This window comes from Raphanus sativus, chromosome 1, assembly GCF_000801105.2.
Source record: "Raphanus sativus cultivar WK10039 chromosome 1, ASM80110v3, whole genome shotgun sequence".
NCBI classification, from domain to species: domain Eukaryota; kingdom Viridiplantae; phylum Streptophyta; class Magnoliopsida; order Brassicales; family Brassicaceae; genus Raphanus; species Raphanus sativus.
Window position 1 is genome coordinate 11,977,759 of NC_079511.1, and position 21,862 is coordinate 11,999,620.

The following is a 21,862-nucleotide window of genomic DNA, read 5'->3' on the forward strand; positions in this document are numbered from 1 at the left end:
GAGATGGAATGATTACGTAGGGCATCTTCTTACATGAGAGCCATGGGGATTTCTTCGATCCGTTTTGAGACCGATTACTCAGATCTATTGGATATGACTAAGAGTCTGATGGGCTATCCATCCTTTGCTTCGGAGATTGATGCGTTACAAAGTTTACATGATGATTTTGAGATCATGAACCTGGTTTACATTCTTTGGAGTAAAAATGGTTGGACGGACTCTAAAAAAAAAGACACTTTTATATATATATATATATATATCAAACATTGTCAGATAGAGGTGCTCCTCGGAAAAAACGTTTCTTTTGATCAAAACTTGGTCTAGTAAAATAGCCAGCTGCGAATGAAATTTATTTTAAATGTTTATAAAATTTATTTTGATAAATAATCTTATAAACACACAAGAATATAGGGATGTTTTAAATATTGACAGAAAATAGTATTTTTGAAAATTTCCTACATATATTTTATTCACAAAGTTTTTATTAGTTTATTTTGACAACATTTTACTAGCTTATTTTTAGGGTCCATAAAAGCATATGGGGCAGAGGAAGTATGTAAGGAGTGGTGTCAGCTGACCCCACTTTTTTATAAAAAAAATTATTTAAGAAAATCTACAAAAAAATATTTTTATTTAAGAAAAATTGTTTTTGATTCCGTATTAAAACGAAAATTTAACCTTACTAAAAAAGTTTGACCCCAATACAAAATGTTTATTTCTCCGCCACTGGTTCATATCATTATCCAACCGTAGGAAAGAGGAGTCTGAACTGTCAAAATGTACGAGGAGCCAATGCCTAATGTAAATTATGTTATATATTCATGTTGGGTTAATCCTTTGGTTGACAAAAAATAAAAGAAATTGATGAAAGAATCGAACGTTAGTACATTTCTAAACCAAAACTCTATCAAACTGATATATACTCCATCGACTTCCATTATTTGGTAAACCTAAATGCCTAAAACTGAATCGAACATTAATTTGTCTCCAACAAATTAAATCTATTCACTGGGCTTTAAACCAACCGATACAACCTTTTAATGGGCTTTAAAGGCCCATCGGTTTATTCTGAGCCCCTATCTTCTCTCCCAAAGGCATCATCTCCTTGAGATCCAACGCCTCTGGAGATTCCCATCTTCTTCTCCTACTAGGCAATGTCTTGAATAAGCTTTTACTACAATGGCGTATGGTTCATTCGCTATATCATCGAAAGCTCTAGTCTTCTGCCGTCCTTGCTATGGCTCCATTAGAGATCTCCCTTTCTCCCTCCGCACGCCTACAGTTTCGTCTCCTTCTCTTTCCTTTTATAGAAAAGCTCTCGTTGGCTTTAAAGATTGTGAACTTTTTTTCTCAGATTGGGCGTTGCGGATGCGTTGGAGCAGTCGCAGCACCGAGAAACCTGGTGAAGCCACGCAAGGAAGAAAGCAGTAGTGGTAAGGATATTAGTGGAGGAAGAAAGAGTAGTAAGGATAAAACGACGCCGTCGTGGAAGAAGTTAGATGCTAGTAGTGAGTTTGGTATACAGAGGTCCATGATCCCTGAATCTACTCGTATGGTTCTCAATAAGCTCAGGAAAAAAGGTCTCCTCTTTTTTTTTTAACTTCTTCTTCTCAGCCTTTGTGTTGTGTCTGAAAGCTTATGTTTTTGTCAGAGAAGTACATCTTTTCGCCCAAAAAAATCATTACTTTTTTGTCTGAATTGATTGTTGCAGGGTTTCAAGTATACCTAGTTGGAGGTTGTGTTCGGGATCTTATACTAGATAGAATCCCCAAGGATTTCGATGTCATCACTTCAGCCGAGCTCAAGGAGGTTTAAATGGAACCAAACCCATCTTCCTGCCTAGATCTTGTCTCATTTTTGTGAATCATTCATCATTGTGTGTACAGGTAAGGCAAGTATTCCCCCGCTGCCAAATCGTTGGAAGACGGTTTCCCATCTGCCATGTTTATGTCGACGATATCATCATAGAGGTTTGTTCTATGTTTCCACACATGAATCTATCTCATAAACTACTTATCATCTTAATCTATATCTTCCCTCAAGTGTATCTCAAGACTTAGTAGAGTTGTTGAATGTAACAGGTGTCAAGCTTTAGTACTTCAGCAAGGACTGGCAAAGCGCCGAATAAGAACTTCAGAAAGCCTGTGGGCTGCAATGAACGTGACTATATCCGTTGGAAGAATTGCTTACAGCGTGATTTTACAGTCAATGGGTAAATCACATTTATCCGTGGATTAAAGTCCCTTACACAGATAATGCATTAACGTTAATATGTTGGGATCTTTCAGGTTGATGTTTGATCCATTGGAGAATGTAGTGTATGACTATATAGGAGGAGTTGAAGATATAAAGAATTCTAAAGTAGGCAAGAGCTATCATTCTTTGTAGAAACCAATTGACACTGCCCTAACCAGTCTAGTTATTCTTCAGGTGAGGACAGTATCGGCCGCCAAGCTTTCATTTATCGAGGATAAAGGTCAGTTTTAGATGCAATGTTGGTAGTATGACATGTTTTTGCTTGGAAAGGCTTAAAATTGGTAACGGTGTTCACTTTACAGCTCGCATTTTACGTGCAATTAGGATTGCAGCGAGGTTAGGATTCAGCTTAACCAAAGACGTTGCTGTTTCTGTGAAGGAGCTTTCTTCTTCATTGCTGAGACTTGACCCTGTATATCTCTCTCTTTCCCTTTCTCTTGTTCTCCCTCTTCTTGTCTAAAGATCATCTCTCGTTGCAGTCAAGGGTCCAGATGGAGATCAATTATATGCTGGCGTATGGGTCCGCAGAAGCTTCGTTAAGGTTATTATGGAGATTTGGTCTCATGGAGATTCTTCTACCTATCCAGGTTTGGTGAATAATCAGTCTGGTGTTGTGCGTATTGAGTATTGGTTCTAAAATCGCTTAACTATATTCGTAGGCATCTTATTTTGTTTCTCAAGGGTTCAAGAGGCGTGATGGAAGGTCCAACATGCTTCTGGTACATAACACTTCTGCTTTCTAGTATTTTTTTTTTTTTTTGAATTATACAGAGGTATACTGGCTCCACAGAAGTGGTCTAGACTAGTTACATGTTGCCACGGTCCATGCATTGAGCTAACCTGTGCAATAAATGTCTCCATAGAGCTAACCTGTTTAAAGACACTTACTTACAGTCGATGTTTCGCAATCTTGACCGACTTGTAGCACCTGATCGTCCATGCGCTGAGCTCCTCTGGTTAGTAAAATCTCTACATCTATATTTTTTTAGTAAATGGTTGTGCCAAATTAAACAATAATGGGAACTAATATTATTAACCTCAGGATTGGGATCTTAGCGTTTCACAAAGCATTGGTCGATCAGCCTCGGGATCCCACGGTGGTAGCTTCCTACTGTCTCGCCATCTACAGCGACATATCTTTATCCGAAGCCATGGAGATTGCAAAGAGCAACACGAAACAGCACAACTCAAACTTCCAAGAACTCTCCGTTCACAACGAAAAAGACATCGCTGGCTCAGGCAGCAAACTATCGCAGCAGGTCATGAGCTTAGCGGAGTCTGTAAAATCAGCTGCGAGGAAGATGCATGATCGAGACTACTTGGCTAACGCGATGAGCAAATACCCGCAAGCGCCAAGCTCTGATATGGTAACAATCACATTTTGAGGATCATCACAGTGCTGAGAATGTTTTCATATTCTTGATTGGGGGTTGTGTTTTTTTTTTTTGACAGGTGTTCATGTCGAGACCGTTGTTGGAGAGAGTGCAGAGAATGTTCGGAAGTGTGAGAAGGAAGGGAGACGGAGAGAGAGGTGTGCCGAGTTTAGACCGTAGGATAAACTACAAGTCACTTGCTCTTGGGGACTTTCACGAGACACGTCGTGTTTTTGCTAGGATCGTCTTTGATACCGTTTACCCTCCAAAGATTTAAGCCTAGATTTTTTTTTTCTTCATTTCACATTCAGTTTACAGATTAGTATCAACTATTTTTTTGGTAAAAAAGAGATAAAGTTCTAATTTTTTTTAATTGTTAACTAACTCAAAAGTTTCAAAAACTGATAGAATATCTTTAGTATCCAAAGTGCCTTTTGTTACCCATAGAAAATTACAAAAACTGCAAATATTTTTAGTTGATGTCATGGAGACAAAATTTCATATCTATCTTATTAAAACAGAAACATTCCCTTGAACCTAACTATTGTTTTGTAAGATTTTAAATTAAATATACTCCTTTCTTATAAAGTTATACCCACATTAATCCATTATTAGACCCTTCCTTATATTTCTATTGGTTTTGGAAATAACTGGTCCAATGTTATGACATTATAACTCCTCTCTTATCGTTTACTATAACTTCGTAACATTTATAAATGCTATACATTTTTATTCAATCTTTTCTTTTTGGTAAGATCATATTAGTGTGGGTTGATAGATTGTAACATAAAGGTACTTATTTGTTATCATACGCTCATATTTACAAGTTGATCTATCATATACAAATTAGTTCGTATTTGTAGAGAAATTTGAAAGATTGCTTTGTAGTTGTCATGATGAACTAATCTTTAGAATTTTAGATATCACATGCGTTTATAGACTGAAACTATAGTTATTTCATATTTTATCACCTTTATATCATATATAACTTCAAAATTTTATCAAACAAAGAAAAATATCAAAATTTTGTCACACCCATATGAGGTCTTTTACACGTTTCTAATATAGTCATATCTAAAGGATTAATTCAAATAAAATTTATTAACGTATAAAAAAACAAATGACATATTCTAAAACCAAGTTAATAAGAGATTATATTGCTAATCTATCTTATTACGAAAAACATGTACAAGTAAAAAAGAACATGTACAAGTAATAGGTAACGCTGATATCAATAATCAAAAAAAAATTATACCATGATGAAAAGGATCTATACTAAAAGATTAGTTCATGATCACTTCTAAATAAAATCACATGATAATACAAATTCAGTTATAATAAATTTTACAATATTTATAAATACTTGGAGATACTTCTTTCGTTGGTATCTTAAATAATTTATAAACTTAAGTTATTAAAAAAAAAGCTAAACGACAAAATTACTTTTGTCTCACTTAACATTCAAGTCTAAACAGAAACAAAACTAAGGAAAAATATTTCCGAAAATATTTAGGCAAAAAAACTAAGATATTATTTTCTTTTTTCGAAAAAAAAAATCTTAGATTGATATGATTGACTGTAATTATGGATATACACCAACTAAGAAGTAAAACTCGACTGCAACAATAAATATCGTCTTCAATGTTTTATGCAATTTATAGTTATTTGAATAATATTCCTCTGAGTACCGAGTTATAGTAATAAAAATAATAGAAATATCAGTTTTTTTTTTCTAACCCCCGTTTACCACAGCCTATTGTATCAAAAAGCTTACACAAGATTATGACAAAAAAAAAACAAATTTACACTGACTAATTCATTTCTTTATATGTCAATTACAGTTACTTTTGAATGAATATAACCCGCCCGATCGGGCGGGTCAGAATCTACTTATTTATGAAATACAAGCTTTGCATTGTTTTTCTTTTAATAAAGCTGACTTATTTCTTTCGCAGATTTCTCAGTGAGTAAAATTCTCTCTTTGTCAGTTTTTTAAATTTTTGAGATCAATAATTTTTTAAAATTAGTCAAATATTTTGACGCTTTAGATTTGTGTCCAAATATTAGCTCCGATTGGTAATCATTACTTAATTGTGGAAAAATAGTTAAGCTGCGGAAAAAATGAATTAAGCTACGGATAATTTTAAAATTTGCGGAATGGTGGAATATATATTAAATTGACAAAACAATTTGATATGGTATTCATTTTTTTAATAAAAAATATCAATAATTAAACTAATTATTACAAAATATCAAAATAACTAAATAATTTAGTTTGATCAAATATTTTAGTTATTATAAAATTTATTAAAATATTTTAGTTCTTATTATAAATATTTAGTTTATATTTTAATGATAGGTCGACATTTAATAATATACAAATTATAATATAACTTTATTTACAACATAACTATTTATCATTAAAAATTTATTGCGATGTATTTTAAATTTTAAGATAGTATTAACATATAATTTAATAATATGAAAATGTTGATTTTGTAAAATTTTCCACCATAATCTACTAAAACACACTTTTTCACTTAATAAACTTTTCTTTATATTTTTGTCAGAAAAAAACGCAAAACCTGCATTTTTGTGTGTTTTCCTTCATTTCTCAACATTAAAAAAATACTATTAATTTTACTTTTTAAAACAAAAATCATTAACTGTCTATCTTATCATAATTCAGCCAAATTAAAAAAAAACTGTAAGAAAACTAAAAAGCTGAGGGAGTAGTAATCTCTTCTGTTAGATTTTCTAATTATTTACTCCATGATTGTTCGCCTACATGGAGACTCTAAAAGAGATAACAACTATCTGATGTTTAAGCTTTACTTTAATTTCGAGGCTAGATTATAATTGCTTCTTCCTTGTTTGAGCACTAGTTCATGGAATTTATTGAAAAGTAACATTTGAATACTTATCTGAATATTTTTTTGTTGAAAGATTATGCATGATGTGTTTATTTTATATAACTCATTCAAAAGTGGGTTAGGCTTCAATACGAAAATATTTATTGACAAAAACTCAAAAGGGAAAATCGTTTTATGATCTGACGTATAAAAATGAAAGTGTATATCGTAGTCTACTCTACGTAAGCAAATCTTGAGAGCGTCACGAGTTGAACCCTGCGGTTGCGGTTATGCAAAATTCCAAACCATGTAATGTCACTGCTAGCAGGGCCGGCCCTGGGCTAAAACCCATAAAGCAAGGGCTTTAAGCGCCAAAATATCAATATATTTTAAGGGCGCCAAAATCATGCAAAGGATCCTTTAGTGTGGTGGTTTGTCGACTGTTTCTTTTAATCTGTACAGGAAGGTTCGAACCTTACCTTAACCATATCCTCTCTTTTTCTTTTTTGTGAATGGTAATAAATGAAAAGAAGATTTAATCCTTAAATATTTTCATTACCTTTTCTAACAATTTAGATTTCCTTATATAAACGAATTAGAGTAAATGACATTAAGTTTTCCTAAAGTAAATTATATTACGTTATAAATAAAACAAAATCCAATTAATTTTGTTTCCTTTTTGATAATAATGATAACTAAAATGATTTGATTGTAGATATTTTGATTACATTTTCCTAACAAATTTAGTTTCATTTATCTACGGAATAAATTATTTGATATAACTTATAAGTTATAAATAAACAAATTAAACAAAAACTAAATTTTGATAAAAAAGCTATATTTTTTTATCATAACGATTTTGGTTACTTTTTGATAATTTTAGTTTCCTTTTAATTTATAACATAAACAAGGAAGCTAAACAAAGGTTAATGATTTTTCGTTTCTTTTAAAAGTTTCTAAATCTCAAAATATGAATTTATCATAAATTAAGAGACACTATAAGAACTTAATAAATTCTTACAAACTAAAACTGGTGCTATTATAATATTTGTCTATTCTTTTGTGTTAAGATATGCGTTCTCTTCTCAAATTTATATTCTTCATTTAATGTTTCTTGTTCTATGATTATGAATGCTATCTAATTATGGTATATTGACCCAAAAAAATCATGATAATAAAATTGTGTATTTTTGGATTTTCAAAATAAAGAAAAAATATTAAAATTGTGGGGCAGTATTTTTTTGGTCCGCTTTAGGCGCCGTGTCAATCCGGACCGGCACTGACTGCTAGTTTCATAATCATCTCATCGATCTAAATATGGATATTCGCGAGATGTACTTTATGATGTTAGTTGCAAATCCCAAATTTGGTAGCGTGGCCTTCCTGTCCTCTGAATCTTGTGATTAGTCATTCTTTATTTATTTCTAATAAGTCCGTATTATATATTAAAGTAAGATTATGCCGAAGATGTTAGGTGTACATGAAATATGCAGATCTTACTGAATCTCTACGAATGACAGATTGTGAGATATTTCTAAAGTGATAAGACTGAACTTCCTATCAGATGAATATTTTCATTTTTCAACACATTAGTTAACTAATAAAAAAAACTTATTCCGCTTTCAGTTAAGCACCTCTTTCTAATTCAAGTTATTTTTTTCTTTTATATATTTAAACCTAACTGCATTTTAGCGAATTAGCTTTTCCAATAATTTTATTGTGCTAACTAACCTAATTTCTAGTAAATCTTTAGCATAAAAAAGTTTAAACCTAACTATTCCTACTTTAACAAATAGGAAAAGAAAATAAACAACCATTAAATGATAAGCAAATGAAAGAAGGTGGAAGATGATGTTAACATGGGATTGGCGCGAGATAAGAAAAAGCTTGAAAAAGAGAGACAAAAGTATCTATGATTGGACGAAGAAACCAAAGCCTATCCACTTCTACTTCTCCTCTCTAATCACCAACGAACCTTCACCCTCTCTGTCGGTTCCTCCTCTTTTGCATTTATTACTATTTTGATAATAGAAACTCCCCACTTTTTGTTTTCTTGAAAGCTTTTATTATTCTCAGAGAACCCTGATCAAGCCGCTTGAAGCTATTATTCTCTCCTGGAGTGTTTTAACGAGGTTCGGTATATATCAACTACTCCCTCTGTTCCTAAATATAGGATTTTCTACACTTTTCACGTTTATTAAGACTATAATAATTATTTGCACTTTATTTAATTATTTATATCATTTACACACTTTCCAATAACTGTCTACCAATAAAATTTAATCAGTACAACTTTTAATAAAAAAAGAACCTCAAAAGTATACAAAACTACCTTAAAAATATAGAAAATCTTATATTGTGGAACAAAGAAAAACTCCAAAAAATCCTATATTTAGGAACGGAGGGAGTATGTGTTCTCTTTGTTCTTTTTATATTAGCATTTGTAACGTACTAGTTCTTCGAATCTATTTGTCGCTACTCACATGGTTTATCCATGATGATCGTTTCAGAAATATCGATCTTTATAAACCCACTTGTAGTCTGCTCTCTCATAATCCATATTGCTTCTTATTCCTTCCTTTCTGGGATTTAGTTTCTAGACTATTCTTGCTAAAGGAATATATATATACTCGACTGAGATGTTTTAACAGTTTAAGAAGCAGACAACTTGGATATGATTGTGTTAATCTACCCATGTGTGTTGAGATTCTGTGTGTGTCTATCTTCTCCCATGGTTATATTTTATAGTGAAGGTTGTAGATGCTTCATTTTGGATTTTTGTTTGCTGTTTGTTTCAATGAGTAAACTCCATTTACAATTATGGTATTTTCATAACTTGTCTCCTAAGGCATGTTTTTTCTCCTTATTTGGCGTAGATTGCATCCCTCTTTATGGATGTTATAGAAAGGAGAATTTCATCTGGCTATGCCAAACCTCCATGGACATTCAAAGGAAGGCAAGAACATCCGTTTTTCCTTTGTAGCTTTTCAAAAATGTCAAACTGTTCTTCTTCTTCTTGTATCTGCTTTGCTAAATTTTCATTTATTGTTTTCGGTTTCAGTGCCTTGTACCAGATTCATCTTGTGAAGGCTGCTACTGCTCGAGCATTCATCCCTAAGGAACTTCGATTAGTTGAAGCTTTTGGGTATAACATAGCTTCTTACATGGCTCATATTCTAGTTTTGATATCGTCTTATTGCTTTGGGACCTTCAGATACACTCTTGGTGGGTTTTTCCTTGCTAGCTACGATGATAGCCCAGCTGGTGTCTTTGATGAGGTCTCTTCTTTGCCTTTCCTCTGCTCCCTGTCCCTTACCTTCACTCCACAACTGATTCTCTTTCTTTTGTCTGTGGTCTTTTTCACAGCTTGTCGTGATTGCAGGAACTGTATGGAACCCTCCTACATCATGCGCGTATGTTTATTCTCCCCTGCTCTTGCACTAATATAATCATTCTTTAGCAAAGCAGAGATTCACTCTCAAGTGACCCAAGTTGGGGGAATATTATGTTAATTAGATTCATACTTATCAAATGAAGTGATGTTTTACACCTTTCTTATATCCCTTTAGATGGGCCGCTAGGGTGCTCGTGAACAGCAATGAGGCTTGTCATCACGGACGCAAGGTAGGTGGGTCTTCTTTTGTCTCTTATTATATATATCAATGGAACGTCGAGAGATTGAATGATAATGATGTGTTATTATTATTATATAACATGGTGGTGTTGCAGGAAGTAGGACTACCAAGCCAAGTTGCAAGATTTTCAAAAGTTAGTGCCTCACCTTTGGTCTCAAAAGTTATTTTTAGCTTTTGATTATTACTGATTATTCTCTTATTAGCTTTCCTTTTTAAACTATCAAATGAGGAAAACAAAATTAATCTTATATGCATAAAGTGGAGACATTGCAATTCATTAACTAGCAAAAAAAAAGCATTCTTCCTTAACTCTTGGAGAAGTATGGTTAGAGTAAAAAGTGATTTTTGTGGTTGTGAATAGAAAATCACTGCAGTTCCAAAGCGAAAAAGGGAGAGAGCATTTGGTTTCTTGGACACATTTGGGCTGGGAACTACGCTGTCTCAACCTGAAGACTTGGTAGAGGTTAAGGTTAGTGAAGTTGATGGTGCTGCTTCTGCAGATATCTGCAGTATCAAAGTTAGATCAGACGGTGAGTTCTTTACTTCTTGGTCTAACTTAAGACCATGTCATGTTATGATATCTGACTATGGTCTTGAACTAGCAACCTCAGAAATGGAGAAAAAACTCGGAAGTTGGATGGGACCAGCAATCAAAATGTCGCTGCCGAGTTTTAGGTAATTTTTTTTTTTTTTTGGTTCTTGTGATTGTTTCAAACTCATCAAGAATGTCAAATAATGGCAGTGGCAATACAAAGTACTTTCCAGATCTACTCAAATACTCTTGCCACCTTCACTGCAGGTGATGTTTCTGCTTTTAACGTAGGTTCCATCTGTTCACAACATAGACAGTTTACTGAAAGGAATGAATATTTACAGGGTGAGGCCTGTAAGACCTGCCGTAGTATCACATCCTTTTGATGATGAGACAGAGAAGTTTTCAGAAGAGAATCACACATCACAAGAGTTGCATGAAAATGAAAATGAAAATGAAAATGAAAGGCGGTTAAGCGTAGCAGTGTTGCTATCAAAACCAATCATAGCTCTTCAGTTTAAAGACTTAACAATGCAAGTAGAAGCTCCTGTTGTAGTTTAACACAACACTAAAGTTCCAAAAACATACACTTCCTTCCTACTACAAGGTTCACATCTTTACAACAACAAAAATAAAACAAACCTTTCCGAATTTTTTTTTGGCTTTTTTAGCCGATTTAGTAAGATCCATGTTCTTAGGTTAAACCTTTTGCCAAAATCTTTACATAAGCTCAAGAGATGATGGTAATGATCAGAACTCTTCAGGCAGAGGATGACCATCCAAGAACGCTTTGAAAAGCACTAGTGATCTCTCAGGCTGTGAGAATGGGACCTCATGTGAAGCTCCTCTCACTGTTGCAAATGACAAGACATTTCCATAGACTTGAGTCCATCCACCGACCTGAAACAAGAAACAGAATGTGTTACTTTTAGTTTTATTTTATTTTTCTTTCTTTTCTTTTTACAATAAAAGGGTGATGTTTTTGTGTACCTGTTGTCCTGCAAACCAGACTCGATAAGGCACACTTGTCCTTAGTCCCAATCGTTTGGCCAATCTACTCACTAATGTTCTACTTCCTGTCAAAGGGATCACTGAATCTTGATCTCCACTGTACACAAGAACATGAACTCCAGCTTGAACAAGGCTCCCTACGATGTTAATCGTTGGTATTTCCACATCAAGCAATTGGTAGTCAAGCACACTGTTACCATCATGAGAAAACAAAAAAAAAAATCAATTGCTTGATTAAAGCTGGTAAAAATCAATAGCAACCATCTGCAAACTGTTAGAGAAGAAAGTGACTAGAATACTAACTTGCTGCAAACTGTCCATTCACGTACTCCTACGAGCCGAGCATGAAGAGCTTCCTGCACATCTCTTCAGTTTAGATACTTCACCGTCTCATCTTCCACACATACATCCACAGATTCTCCTACTTGCTGTTCAATAAAAAAAAATCAACACAGGTCTAATATTTATGCTTGTGGTGTTGTGACTTGTGACTCACGTTGGGGCTTACGACTTTGGATTGAGATAGAACAGAGGGAATGCAGACGTCGAGAGTGACATCATATTTGTCGACAAATCGACTAGTCTCAGTGCTAACTTGGCTCATCACTTTAGAGCAGATACTAGACATTGACCCTCTATAGTACTCACTCACATAGCGTGAGTAATTACAGTAAGAAGTGAACATTTTGTAAGTCGAGTCCGAGATCAAGCCGTGAGACCAGAAGTACTCAGCCCGGGAATTGAAGTCAGTTGAAAACTCCAGAACTGGATTGCCAATCTACAAAACAAACAGGAACAAATAAAAACCATAGTGTAGTAGATATGATAAAGTAGGGGATGTGATGGTGTCTTTGACTTACAGCTATTCCTCTGAGATTGAACAAATGGTGCTTCTTGTTGTACTGTATCATAAGCTCAGCTAACTGGGGAACATAATGGCCTAAATGTGCATGCAAACTTTTTAAAGAAAAGAACTATGTACAATAAAGACCTTGAAATGACTGAAATAAAACAAGTTGTTACCAGCATAGCTTTCGCCAGTGATGAAGAGACTTCGATTGAGATAGTGAGGGAACTTGAGGAACCATCTTTGCAAGAACACTAGGTTGTCTCTTGCTGAAGTGGATAACACAAAAGATAGAAAGAATGTTTGAGACAAACAGAAAGAAACAAGAAGAAGAAGAGAACAATAATATATTCAGATGTGATATGCAAAAAGGTTGAATTCTTTTGTTTTTTTTTGTCAGTCTTCAAACAGAGCAAGAATACAAAAGCTGAATTTTTATTCTTGGAAAGATATATATTATTAGTTTTCATGTAAAAAGGAGAACAAAACAGAGAAATGGCATTCACTGGTCAATGCATTATCATCATTATCACAAGATTTGTAATCTTTAAATTAAAAACACAAAAAAGTAAATCCTTTTGTCTATAAAAAAAACTGTCCTGTTTATAATGGTTAGAATTTTTTTTTTGGTTCAGAAAAAGGAAAAAAGACACAAAAGTATGTGGTGTCTTTCTTTATGCAAAGTCGAAATCAAATAGATTCAGTACAGTTTCTCTAAAGGATTTTGGCTTGCAGTGTAAGAATAATTCATTTCTTGTCAGAACAAGAATTAGGAATTTAACATATAGTTAAGTAAACAAAGAAAGGGTTTAGTGAGAGATTAACCAGTGATTTTATCATTCACACTCTCATACTGAGTTGAATATGAAAATCCAACTCCAACAGGTGTCTCTAGATACAACATATTTGCCTCTGCAACCAACAATAAAAAAATCAAGAAATGATCAAAAGTTGAAATGTGGAATTAAAATGCTTAGTTTTATTAATTACCTAGGTTCCAGCTATGTTGATTCTTGACCAAAACAGGTCCTTTTGGTCTAAATGGTCCATTCTCTGAGAATGCACCAACACCCAAAGATGAACATCCAGGTCCTGCCATTCAAACCCACATTTATTCTCTGCTTCAATAATAAATAAAAAAAACATATGTAAGGATCAAAATGAAAACGAACCTCCATTGAGCCAGAGAACCAGAGGCATACTAATGGGATCGGTTTCCGCTTCGGCCAAGTAGTAAAACAGAGCCCTCTGTTTCTTTTCGTCGACAGTGACATAACCCGAGTACTGCTGGAATCCGACCTGGGGTTGACCGGGTAAACGGGTGATCCGATCGGAGTGAGACAGAACAATGGAGAAGCTCAGAAACAGGACTAGGGCAAATGATATTGTAAAGCATTGGAGAGAAGAAGACATGATGTGTCTTGATGTTACTTCTTTGGTTTGTTGTGGTTGTTGCCGAGAAGAAAGGAAGACGAGACAAGTGATGCCTTTGGAGTCTTTGCTTTCCCACTTGCTTCTTGGCATTTGTACAAGTGCAGACCAGATGAATTTATACATCTAACTTTGTACTAATTGACAAAGCCTGATTATTTTTTTCAAAACTTATAAAGATCAATTAATAAAACGCTAATTGGATAAAAGTTTATTTTATTCGAGAATATTTAATACCAATTTTTTTTTAAAAAATACACAGACTGAATTTCATTTGCTAAAAAAATACAATAACTTTTTAGGCTTTCCAAAAATTACACAGATTAATTTTGGTTGTTCATAAAATACATGAACTTTTGAATTCACGGTTTTAATTATCCCACATCTGTTAGGCTGTTATGGTCTCAGTTCAATTTCTTTAAAAAAAAATTAGGCTTTGTTAATACTTACTACTTGACTTGTACTCAGTTTAAAAATCAACTAATTGGCATTGTCAAGTCAAATAACAAATCCATAAATCTTATTACTTGTAAATACAAGTCAAGTATCACAACTTTTTCTAATACTCAGTTCGTTACTTGTTTTATTATTTGTTATTAGTTTTAAGCGCATCTCCAAAAAAATACTCTATTTTGAAGTTTCCAAAGTTATATATTTAAAGTTTATAAGTATTATTCTCCAAAAGCAAAACTTCAAAATTATTTTTATTTTTTAAATAATTAATTTAAATTCATAAAACTTTGTAAATAACTAGCACATATATATAAATATTACAAAATATTAATTAATAAAATGTTAAATTTAAATATAAGATTTTAAACAGAAATACATAATCAATATTAAATTTTAATAAAATATCATATTATTCCATAAATTTATTTTCATAACATATATGACCAATTAGTGCATTTCAAAGTAAAAAAAATGACTCTCTTTATTTTTTAGTTTGTAGATTATGAGTTAAAAATTATTGAAATCAGATGATATTAATACTTGTAAATACATTAGTTCTGAACGAAAAAACAAAAGAGGAAAAAGACTTAAATTCTATTGATGATATTAATAATCATGAATACATTCTATTTGAAAGACATAATCATATGAAAAAACATCAAATAACCACATAAACCATTTTCGATTACATAAAATCAAATAGAATATTAAATTTTTTAGGTATATGGTGTAATACGTGCTTATTTTAAATAGTCATATAAACTAACTAAATCAAATTATTTGAATGAATTAAATAGAGTAACAAGTACATGAAAAATAAAAGTATTTCTTCTACGTTTCACTGTACTTATCAATTTTGGTGCATTTAATTTTAAAACTAGATTCTGACCCACTCTTTTAAAAGGATGGGTATATTTTTTATTTATTTATTTTTTGTAAAAATTAACTATTATACTTTTTTGTAATCTGATTTCTGTTTAATATTAATTTAATCTGATAAAATAGTCATTTTAAATAAATAAAATATATAGTTAGATATAATATTTATCAGGTCATGTTCTTATTTTAATAGAATATATTTTAAATCTAAAAAAACAAATATCAAGTATTACCGAATAAATTGCAAGTATTTATGGGCAAATACTTCACTAACTAAGTACTTGATGGAACCAAATACAAGCAAAAAAATTCTAATATTTTCACAAAACAAGTCAAGTAGCAAGTAGGACAAAAGCACTAAATACCCGGTTTACGTCCATACCTATTTATTTTGCTATAATATGCATATTTTGCACTAGCTACATTAATTTGCTTTTATTAGTTCATGTTTGTTGATTTCACTATTCAAATTCCAAGTGTATTTTAACAATAACAAAAAGATATCAATCCAAGAATCCACGTACTTTAGAGTTATGGAAGAACCGATCTCTTAGATCAGTTCCAATCCACTTCTTTTTTATATTTATATTTTGTCCTATAATAGAGATATATGATTGAATTTTCTCCAATGTATGTCTTTATAATAAAATTTATATATTTTAGAAGAAAATATAGAAAAATCTATTTTTACCTCTATATTTAGAGATGAAAATAATAATTCTCTGTATTTTCCTCTTTAAATAGAAGAATTCTATTGTATAATCATATATTGGAGTAAATCCACTTCTATAATAGAAATATCTATTCTAGAGAAAAATATAAAGGTCTACATTTGAGATGTTCTTATAAATAACAATGTAAAAATAAATATCAATGTAAGCACATCAAGAAGGTTATACAGGCTTACAGCTACACCATAAAAGATCGAGAAAACATGTGTCTGGTCCAGCTATAATTTAAATTTTAGCTAGGCATGGTAGAAAAGAAAATAATTAATAAGGTAAAAAGTTCGAGAATTACAACAAGAGTGGGGTTTGGTATGTAATATGTATGCGTGTAAATGAACTTTTAACGATGGCATGGCATTCGCAGAGACCACTTTTAAATAGGTTTCTTTAAATTTTTTTTTTTTTTTTTTCGAATTTAAAAAAAAAAATGCACTAATTGCGGGCCGCCACATGTCATGGGGCCCGCAAAATAGTCACAGAAACACAGAGAATAAGTTTCTCTATTGGCAACTTTTTTCCTTTTTTTCTTCTTTTTGGTGGGCCCTTTTTCCCCTAAAACCCTTTAAAAACCTTGCAATAAAGGTGCTCTTATGCCTTCAGCAATTTTATAACTTTTTAGGGTAACTTTTTTCAGCAGAGAATTTTTTTAAAAAATTAACTAAGGACTTTAAATTATATTATTTTTTGTAGCTTCGTTTTTATTTTGGTTCCTCCAAAGTACATTACCTCTGAAATTTGAGTGTGCAGAAGATGTTCTTCGCAACAGTTGCATAGTAATTCTCAAAAAAAAAAAACAGTTGCATAGTAATCGATTTGAAAAGAAAAACGAAACCTATGTCATATTTCACTAAGTTGTCCTAAATTCACGTATTTTGTTCAAACAAAAATATGTGAATTAAGCAGATCTACTCATTGTTAATCTAATGCGTTGTCAATAGTAGCCGGAACGTCTCTAAAAAATACTGTATTTTGAAGTTTGCAAAACTTTATATTTGAAGTTTGTAAAACTTAAGTTTTAAGACAGTATTCTCCAAAAGAAAAACTTCAAATTTAATTTTAAAATAGTTTATATTTTATATTATGATCCTTATATTTATGATACTTAATTTAAATTCATAAAATTTTATAAATAAATTACACATATATAAAAATATTATAGAAATATCAATTAACAAAATGATACAATAAAATATATAATTTCACATAGAAATACATGATTAAATATTATTAAAGTGACAGAAAAAGCTACATTATTCTATAAATCTATTTTCGTAATACTTTCATATAGTAATCAATTAGTGCATTTGTTAATTTTTTTTTCTAATATTGTTGTTATCTAAATCTAGTTTTGAGAAAACTTATTTTGAAGTTTTTATTTATTTTTATTTGTAAAAATTAAAATTATAAAAGCAAATTTAAAATATTTATGAGTTATAAAATTTTGAAAGATTAAAAAGATAAAAAGACAAAATATTTAAGAATCATAATATAATATGTAAATGTAAGGACCAAAATGCAATGAAAAAAAAACTTCAAATTTAAAGTTTTAAATAGTGACACTCTATATTTGAAATTTCACCACTCAAAACTTCAAATTAAGTTTTTTTTAAGAGCAAAAAACTTCTTATTTGAAGTTATAAAGTGTTTTTTGGGAGATACTCTCTATTGCCATTGTTGATAAAAGAGATTGGTAATTTTCTATGACAAAGTTTGTATTTCTTTAGCCACTGTATATTTCTTGTAAATATTACATACGTTCAATTGGTTACATACGTTCAATTGGAGTATACTATTATATAATCAAAGACTAGCGATAATCAAACTGGATAAACAGAAGCGAGCAAAAGGGCTTTGATTAGAGCCAATTTGATGCTTCACGCCAATCTTTCTCCATCTTTCCCAAGACCAAATCATTTCTCTTTTCTCTCTTTTTATTTTATTTTTATTAAATTAATTTATCGTCATTCCACCACGCACCAGTGTCCATTCTTTTCTATATTCCGATATTTTTAATTGAAAAAGACTTATCCTTTCTTCTGACGTGTTTTAAAATATTACCTTAAAAGTAGTAAGTTTTATTAATTCTATTTTTGTTTTTTTCGGGAATGTGTATAGAAAGATGTTTGTTCAAAAAAAAAAGTGTATAGAAAGATGTATTGTGCTTTTAGGAGCTTTAAGTTTAAGCCAAGTCCTTTTAACCTTTTTTCTTATTCTTCGTAGAAGCTTTTTGATGTATTTTTTACCCAGTTATATATATTCGAGAAAAAAGCTAAATACCTTTCTGATAAAAATAAGAAATTTTTAATAAACATATAATTTTGTGTGAGTTAAATATATGTGTATTCTTTTGTTAGGCATTCAACAACTATATAACACGATGTAATTCAAATTACTAACAAATCGTTTTAATGACAAGACACACCAAATTAACAAAAACTAACCAAGTATATTATTAACTTGTTAAGAAAGATACGATTTAACAGGAATAAAAAAAAAGTGAATTGGTTTAAAATCAAAAGGAATAATGAAATTAAGAAAACACTTATGATGTTGTGTTAAAAAGTCAAAATAAAAGATTTGAGTCCTTGTAAAAAGAAAAACAGATTCTTAAACCTTTTTCACGTTTATGTCACGTCGAGGTACTGCAGAAAAAAAAAACTGCAAAATCCAATTCAATTTATCGTAATCGATTAGTTAACATGTTGGTTAACCGTATTGTGAAACACGGAAAAAAATCACGAGCAAGAATACGTAATAACTAGTGTATGGCATCGCACGTAAGACTTCTTTATATGAACGTAGCCATCACAGAGAGCGATAGAGAGAGCTTAGACCATCTTTATCGGTGGGTATAACCACGTATCTTAACATTAATATGCTTAAAATTAAATCAAAATTAGAGAAATAAAAGAGGGACGTTAACTAAATAAGAACTTTTCTTCTCCCGTCCTTGGAAGCACGTGTCATGAAGTGAAGACCGAAGGGATTGAGGTCTTCTTCCTCCTCTCCTCTCTCTCCAATCCAGTGTCTCATCGGAATCTTCAAACCACCGGCGATGCGTCTCAATTCCAGTTGATACGAGTCCATAGCCTTAGGTTTCTTCAATTCTGTTACCGGAAATTGGAGCTGAAGGCGGGCGTCTCTCTGGTTGAGAAGACTGACCATGGAAGTCTCCTAGTCTCTCTCATCTCTATCTCTCTCCGACTCCGTCGGTTTCGAATCCAAATCGTAATCCGTCGGCGATTCCGGCTGGCTCTCATCCTTGGTCTCTCGGCGTCATCGTCAGCGAGTTCTTCTGTTAGGCTGCCAACAGGTGAGAGAACACGAATCAATTTCAAAATTTTGGGGCTTTTTCCGAAGTTAAAAATGAAATTGAATCGATTTTGTTGTTGTGTGTGTGTAGCTACTGGTGAAGTCTTGGAGAGGTGGAAGGGAGAAGAGTGACAAGAAGACTGACACGACTTGTCTCTCATCGTCGTTCCTCGTGTTGGTCCTCTCTTCTCTTTCCCTCTCAGGCTTGATTGTTGTTTGTTCTTTTTCTGAATCAAAAGTGGTTTTAAAGCTTCATGTTCTTCACGATCTGATAAACAGTGTTTTGTAATGATCTGGCTTGTGTTTTTACTCTTTGCTTCAAAGCTTCATGTTCTTTGTGATTAGAAAGTGAGGCTAGGCATACGTGATTATTTTTGTGTCCGCCAGCGTTTCCCTTTCTCATGTTCTTGAATGTCAAAAGTGTGTGATTTTACAATCCTGTTTTCACGTGTGTGATTTTACAGTCTTGGAAGTGTTAAATCAAATCCTCTTTTCTTTTGTCTTTTGCTATGTGTTGAGCTTCTGAGAAACTTGTGAAATTTGCAGGCAAGACGTTGTGGCTTACGGAGGCTATGCTTTTGGTGGTCTATGCCTTGTGGGTTTTGCTAAGATCATGTGGGGATACTCGTATTACGCGCTGATGCCAAGGACGCTTTTGGTGGTCTATGCCTTGTGGCCTTTGAGACTGTATTGGCTTTCTCTTGTAAAATTGTCTGGAACTGTCAAGATGCAAATGAAGCTTCTCGAGCGTTGGTGGGTTCTGCACTCATGGTTGAAGCCTTGAAGCCTTGCTCAGCTCTTCTCAAAGCTAAGGAAATAAACCTCCATAGTTTTCATATATTCTCAGACTCTCAAGTCTTCATATCTACCCTGTGCTTAGGGTCTGTTTTGAACGAGATCGCAGGTGTTCTCCATGACGGTAGAAGCGTTTCTACTCTCTTCAATTCTCTATCTTTTAGTTTCATTCCATGTTCAGGTTTTTTCTCTGGCAAAGACTAGCCTTGAATGTATGAACGTTATAACCTTTGTGTTTTAAGTTGAATGAAAGAAATAGTTGACAAAAAAAAATTAACCTTATTAACCTAAGAAACAACTCAAGTCCCACCAATAATCACCCTATTACGTAAAGTTTCTTAACAATGTCCTAACCATAACAATAATAATAAAAAATTATAAGGACTCAAATTTTGGTCCCTGCAATAAAGTTGCTCTTACATTGGTTGATATGACGATGATAATGGGGCCAAGGTAACAGTTGCCCTCCCCCCCACACTCGAAAATGTCACCGTAAATTACTCCTACCAATTTTTCTTATCTAGTCCCCATATCATTATCAAAATTGATAACGAATACTAATAATTAGGGAACCTAACATAACTTCCTAATCACGTCCATCCTTTGTTTGCGTTGCAAATGTTATTGCGGAAGCAGCATTCTTACAAACTACTATTAATTTGTTGCGATAAGCAGCATTTGATTAGAGTTTTTTTTTGTATTCCACACTAATATGAATATAAACTACGAGACCATCTTTTACAAAAAGAAATACGAGACCATCCGCATGTGGTAACGTGGGGGACTGAAAACTACTGTCTCATGACGTAACTCGTAAAGACTCCAGATTTTATCACTACCCCAATTGTGATGGTTTTTTTGGGTCAAAATATTAAGATTTATAACCATTTTCTGAGTTTTACATCTTTTAAAAGCAAGAGCAAGAAAGTAAAAAAAATATAGAAAATCAACATTAGCTTTTTTTGATCAACATTAGCTAAAAGGATCAATAAATCAGGTTATCGGATGTTAATAAAAAATTCGGTACCATATTCTGGTGGAATCTGAGTCTCAACTGTTGCATGCGTCTCTGGTTTTTAACGTATCATTTATGACAGACTAAAAGCTCATGCTTCTTTCTGAGCAAATATGCATTTGTTTTAAATACACTAATTTCTAAAATCATTTATTGAAACTAGCTCATGCTTCATTTATGACAGACTAAAAGCTCATTTTTTACAGTAACAAAGAAGCCCTAATTTGTAAAATTAGTGAACTATAATTAAATAATAATTCATTGCAACCGAGACTTCTTATTTTCTTAGTTATTTTTATCTTTTTACTTTATTTAAGCATTAACTAAACTGAAGCGAAAATCTTGTAAATTTGATGGTCAACAATTAATGAAAATTCTTAGTAATTTTTCCTTATCTATAAGCAAACATAGTTTCGTGTTCAATCGAAGAAGTATGACTTTGATGAACACTAAATATGAAAGAGTATAAAAGCTTTTCTTTCATGTTTCTGTTTTGTTTTCTATTTTTATTTTCAAAATTTTGAGTTTTGATTTTAATTCTAGATTTGATTATTTTATCAGATGGTAGAAGCGTTTTTATTTTTTTGTTCTTTATTTAAACATATATTTTTTAATAAATGATTGTATTGACAACATGATTCTAAAATTTATATAATATGACCCTAAACTAAATAATTATGTTTTTGGTACAAAATCAAATAGACCAAAAACCGACGGTATATAAACTAAATCGAACCAAACTA

At 32.2% G+C, this 21,862-nt stretch overlaps 3 protein-coding genes and 1 long non-coding RNA gene across 9 annotated transcripts; 3 read left to right on the forward strand and 1 right to left on the reverse strand.

Moving 5' to 3' along the window:
• The first annotated feature begins 1,108 nt into the window (after window positions 1-1,108).
• LOC108834760 (uncharacterized) lies at window positions 1,109-3,994 on the forward strand. 2 transcript variants are annotated; one of them, XM_057011192.1, is made up of 13 exons: window positions 1,110-1,281; window positions 1,355-1,580; window positions 1,712-1,809; window positions 1,887-1,970; window positions 2,082-2,212; window positions 2,289-2,361; window positions 2,431-2,476; window positions 2,559-2,668; window positions 2,736-2,843; window positions 2,916-2,975; window positions 3,151-3,212; window positions 3,299-3,623; window positions 3,709-3,994. In XM_057011192.1, the coding sequence occupies exons 1-13, from the start codon at window positions 1,180-1,182 to the stop codon at window positions 3,904-3,906; spliced, it is 1,623 nt and encodes a 540-aa protein (XP_056867172.1). In that variant the 5' UTR covers window positions 1,110-1,179; the 3' UTR covers window positions 3,907-3,994. The 2 variants fall into 2 exon arrangements, with proteins under 2 accessions (XP_056867173.1, XP_056867172.1); XM_057011193.1 differs by lacking the exon at window positions 2,916-2,975 and having other exon boundaries at window positions 1,109-1,281.
• Window positions 3,995-8,308: 4,314 nt separating this feature from the next.
• LOC108834762 (protein NEOXANTHIN-DEFICIENT 1-like) lies at window positions 8,309-11,637 on the forward strand. 5 transcript variants are annotated; one of them, XM_057011204.1, is made up of 11 exons: window positions 8,324-8,613; window positions 9,358-9,437; window positions 9,543-9,626; window positions 9,696-9,759; window positions 9,848-9,894; window positions 10,051-10,105; window positions 10,211-10,249; window positions 10,478-10,646; window positions 10,719-10,791; window positions 10,859-10,915; window positions 10,993-11,637. In XM_057011204.1, exons 2-11 carry the CDS (start codon window positions 9,373-9,375, stop codon window positions 11,207-11,209), a joined length of 870 nt encoding a protein of 289 aa, XP_056867184.1. In that variant the 5' UTR covers window positions 8,324-8,613; window positions 9,358-9,372; the 3' UTR covers window positions 11,210-11,637. The 5 variants fall into 5 exon arrangements, with proteins under 5 accessions (XP_056867182.1, XP_056867193.1, XP_056867194.1 ...); XM_057011209.1 differs by having other exon boundaries at window positions 10,728-10,791; XM_057011202.1 differs by having other exon boundaries at window positions 8,309-8,469; window positions 8,558-8,613; window positions 9,543-9,759; window positions 10,051-10,249; window positions 10,728-10,791.
• On the reverse strand, window positions 11,160-14,014 carry LOC108837606 (serine carboxypeptidase-like 45). The gene is given in 9 exon segments (XM_018610666.2): window positions 11,160-11,548; window positions 11,639-11,849; window positions 11,963-12,087; window positions 12,156-12,437; window positions 12,520-12,599; window positions 12,683-12,775; window positions 13,332-13,418; window positions 13,497-13,598; window positions 13,679-14,014. Coding segments are annotated over 9 exon segments (1,371 nt in total). The 5' UTR covers window positions 13,920-14,014; the 3' UTR covers window positions 11,160-11,398.
• Window positions 14,015-18,840: 4,826 nt separating this feature from the next.
• LOC108837214 (uncharacterized) lies at window positions 18,841-20,391 on the forward strand. Its single transcript, XR_001947304.2, has 3 exons — window positions 18,841-19,310; window positions 19,401-19,483; window positions 19,856-20,391. It is a non-coding gene; the product is annotated as an uncharacterized LOC108837214 (long non-coding RNA).
• Window positions 20,392-21,862: the final 1,471 nt, after the last annotated feature.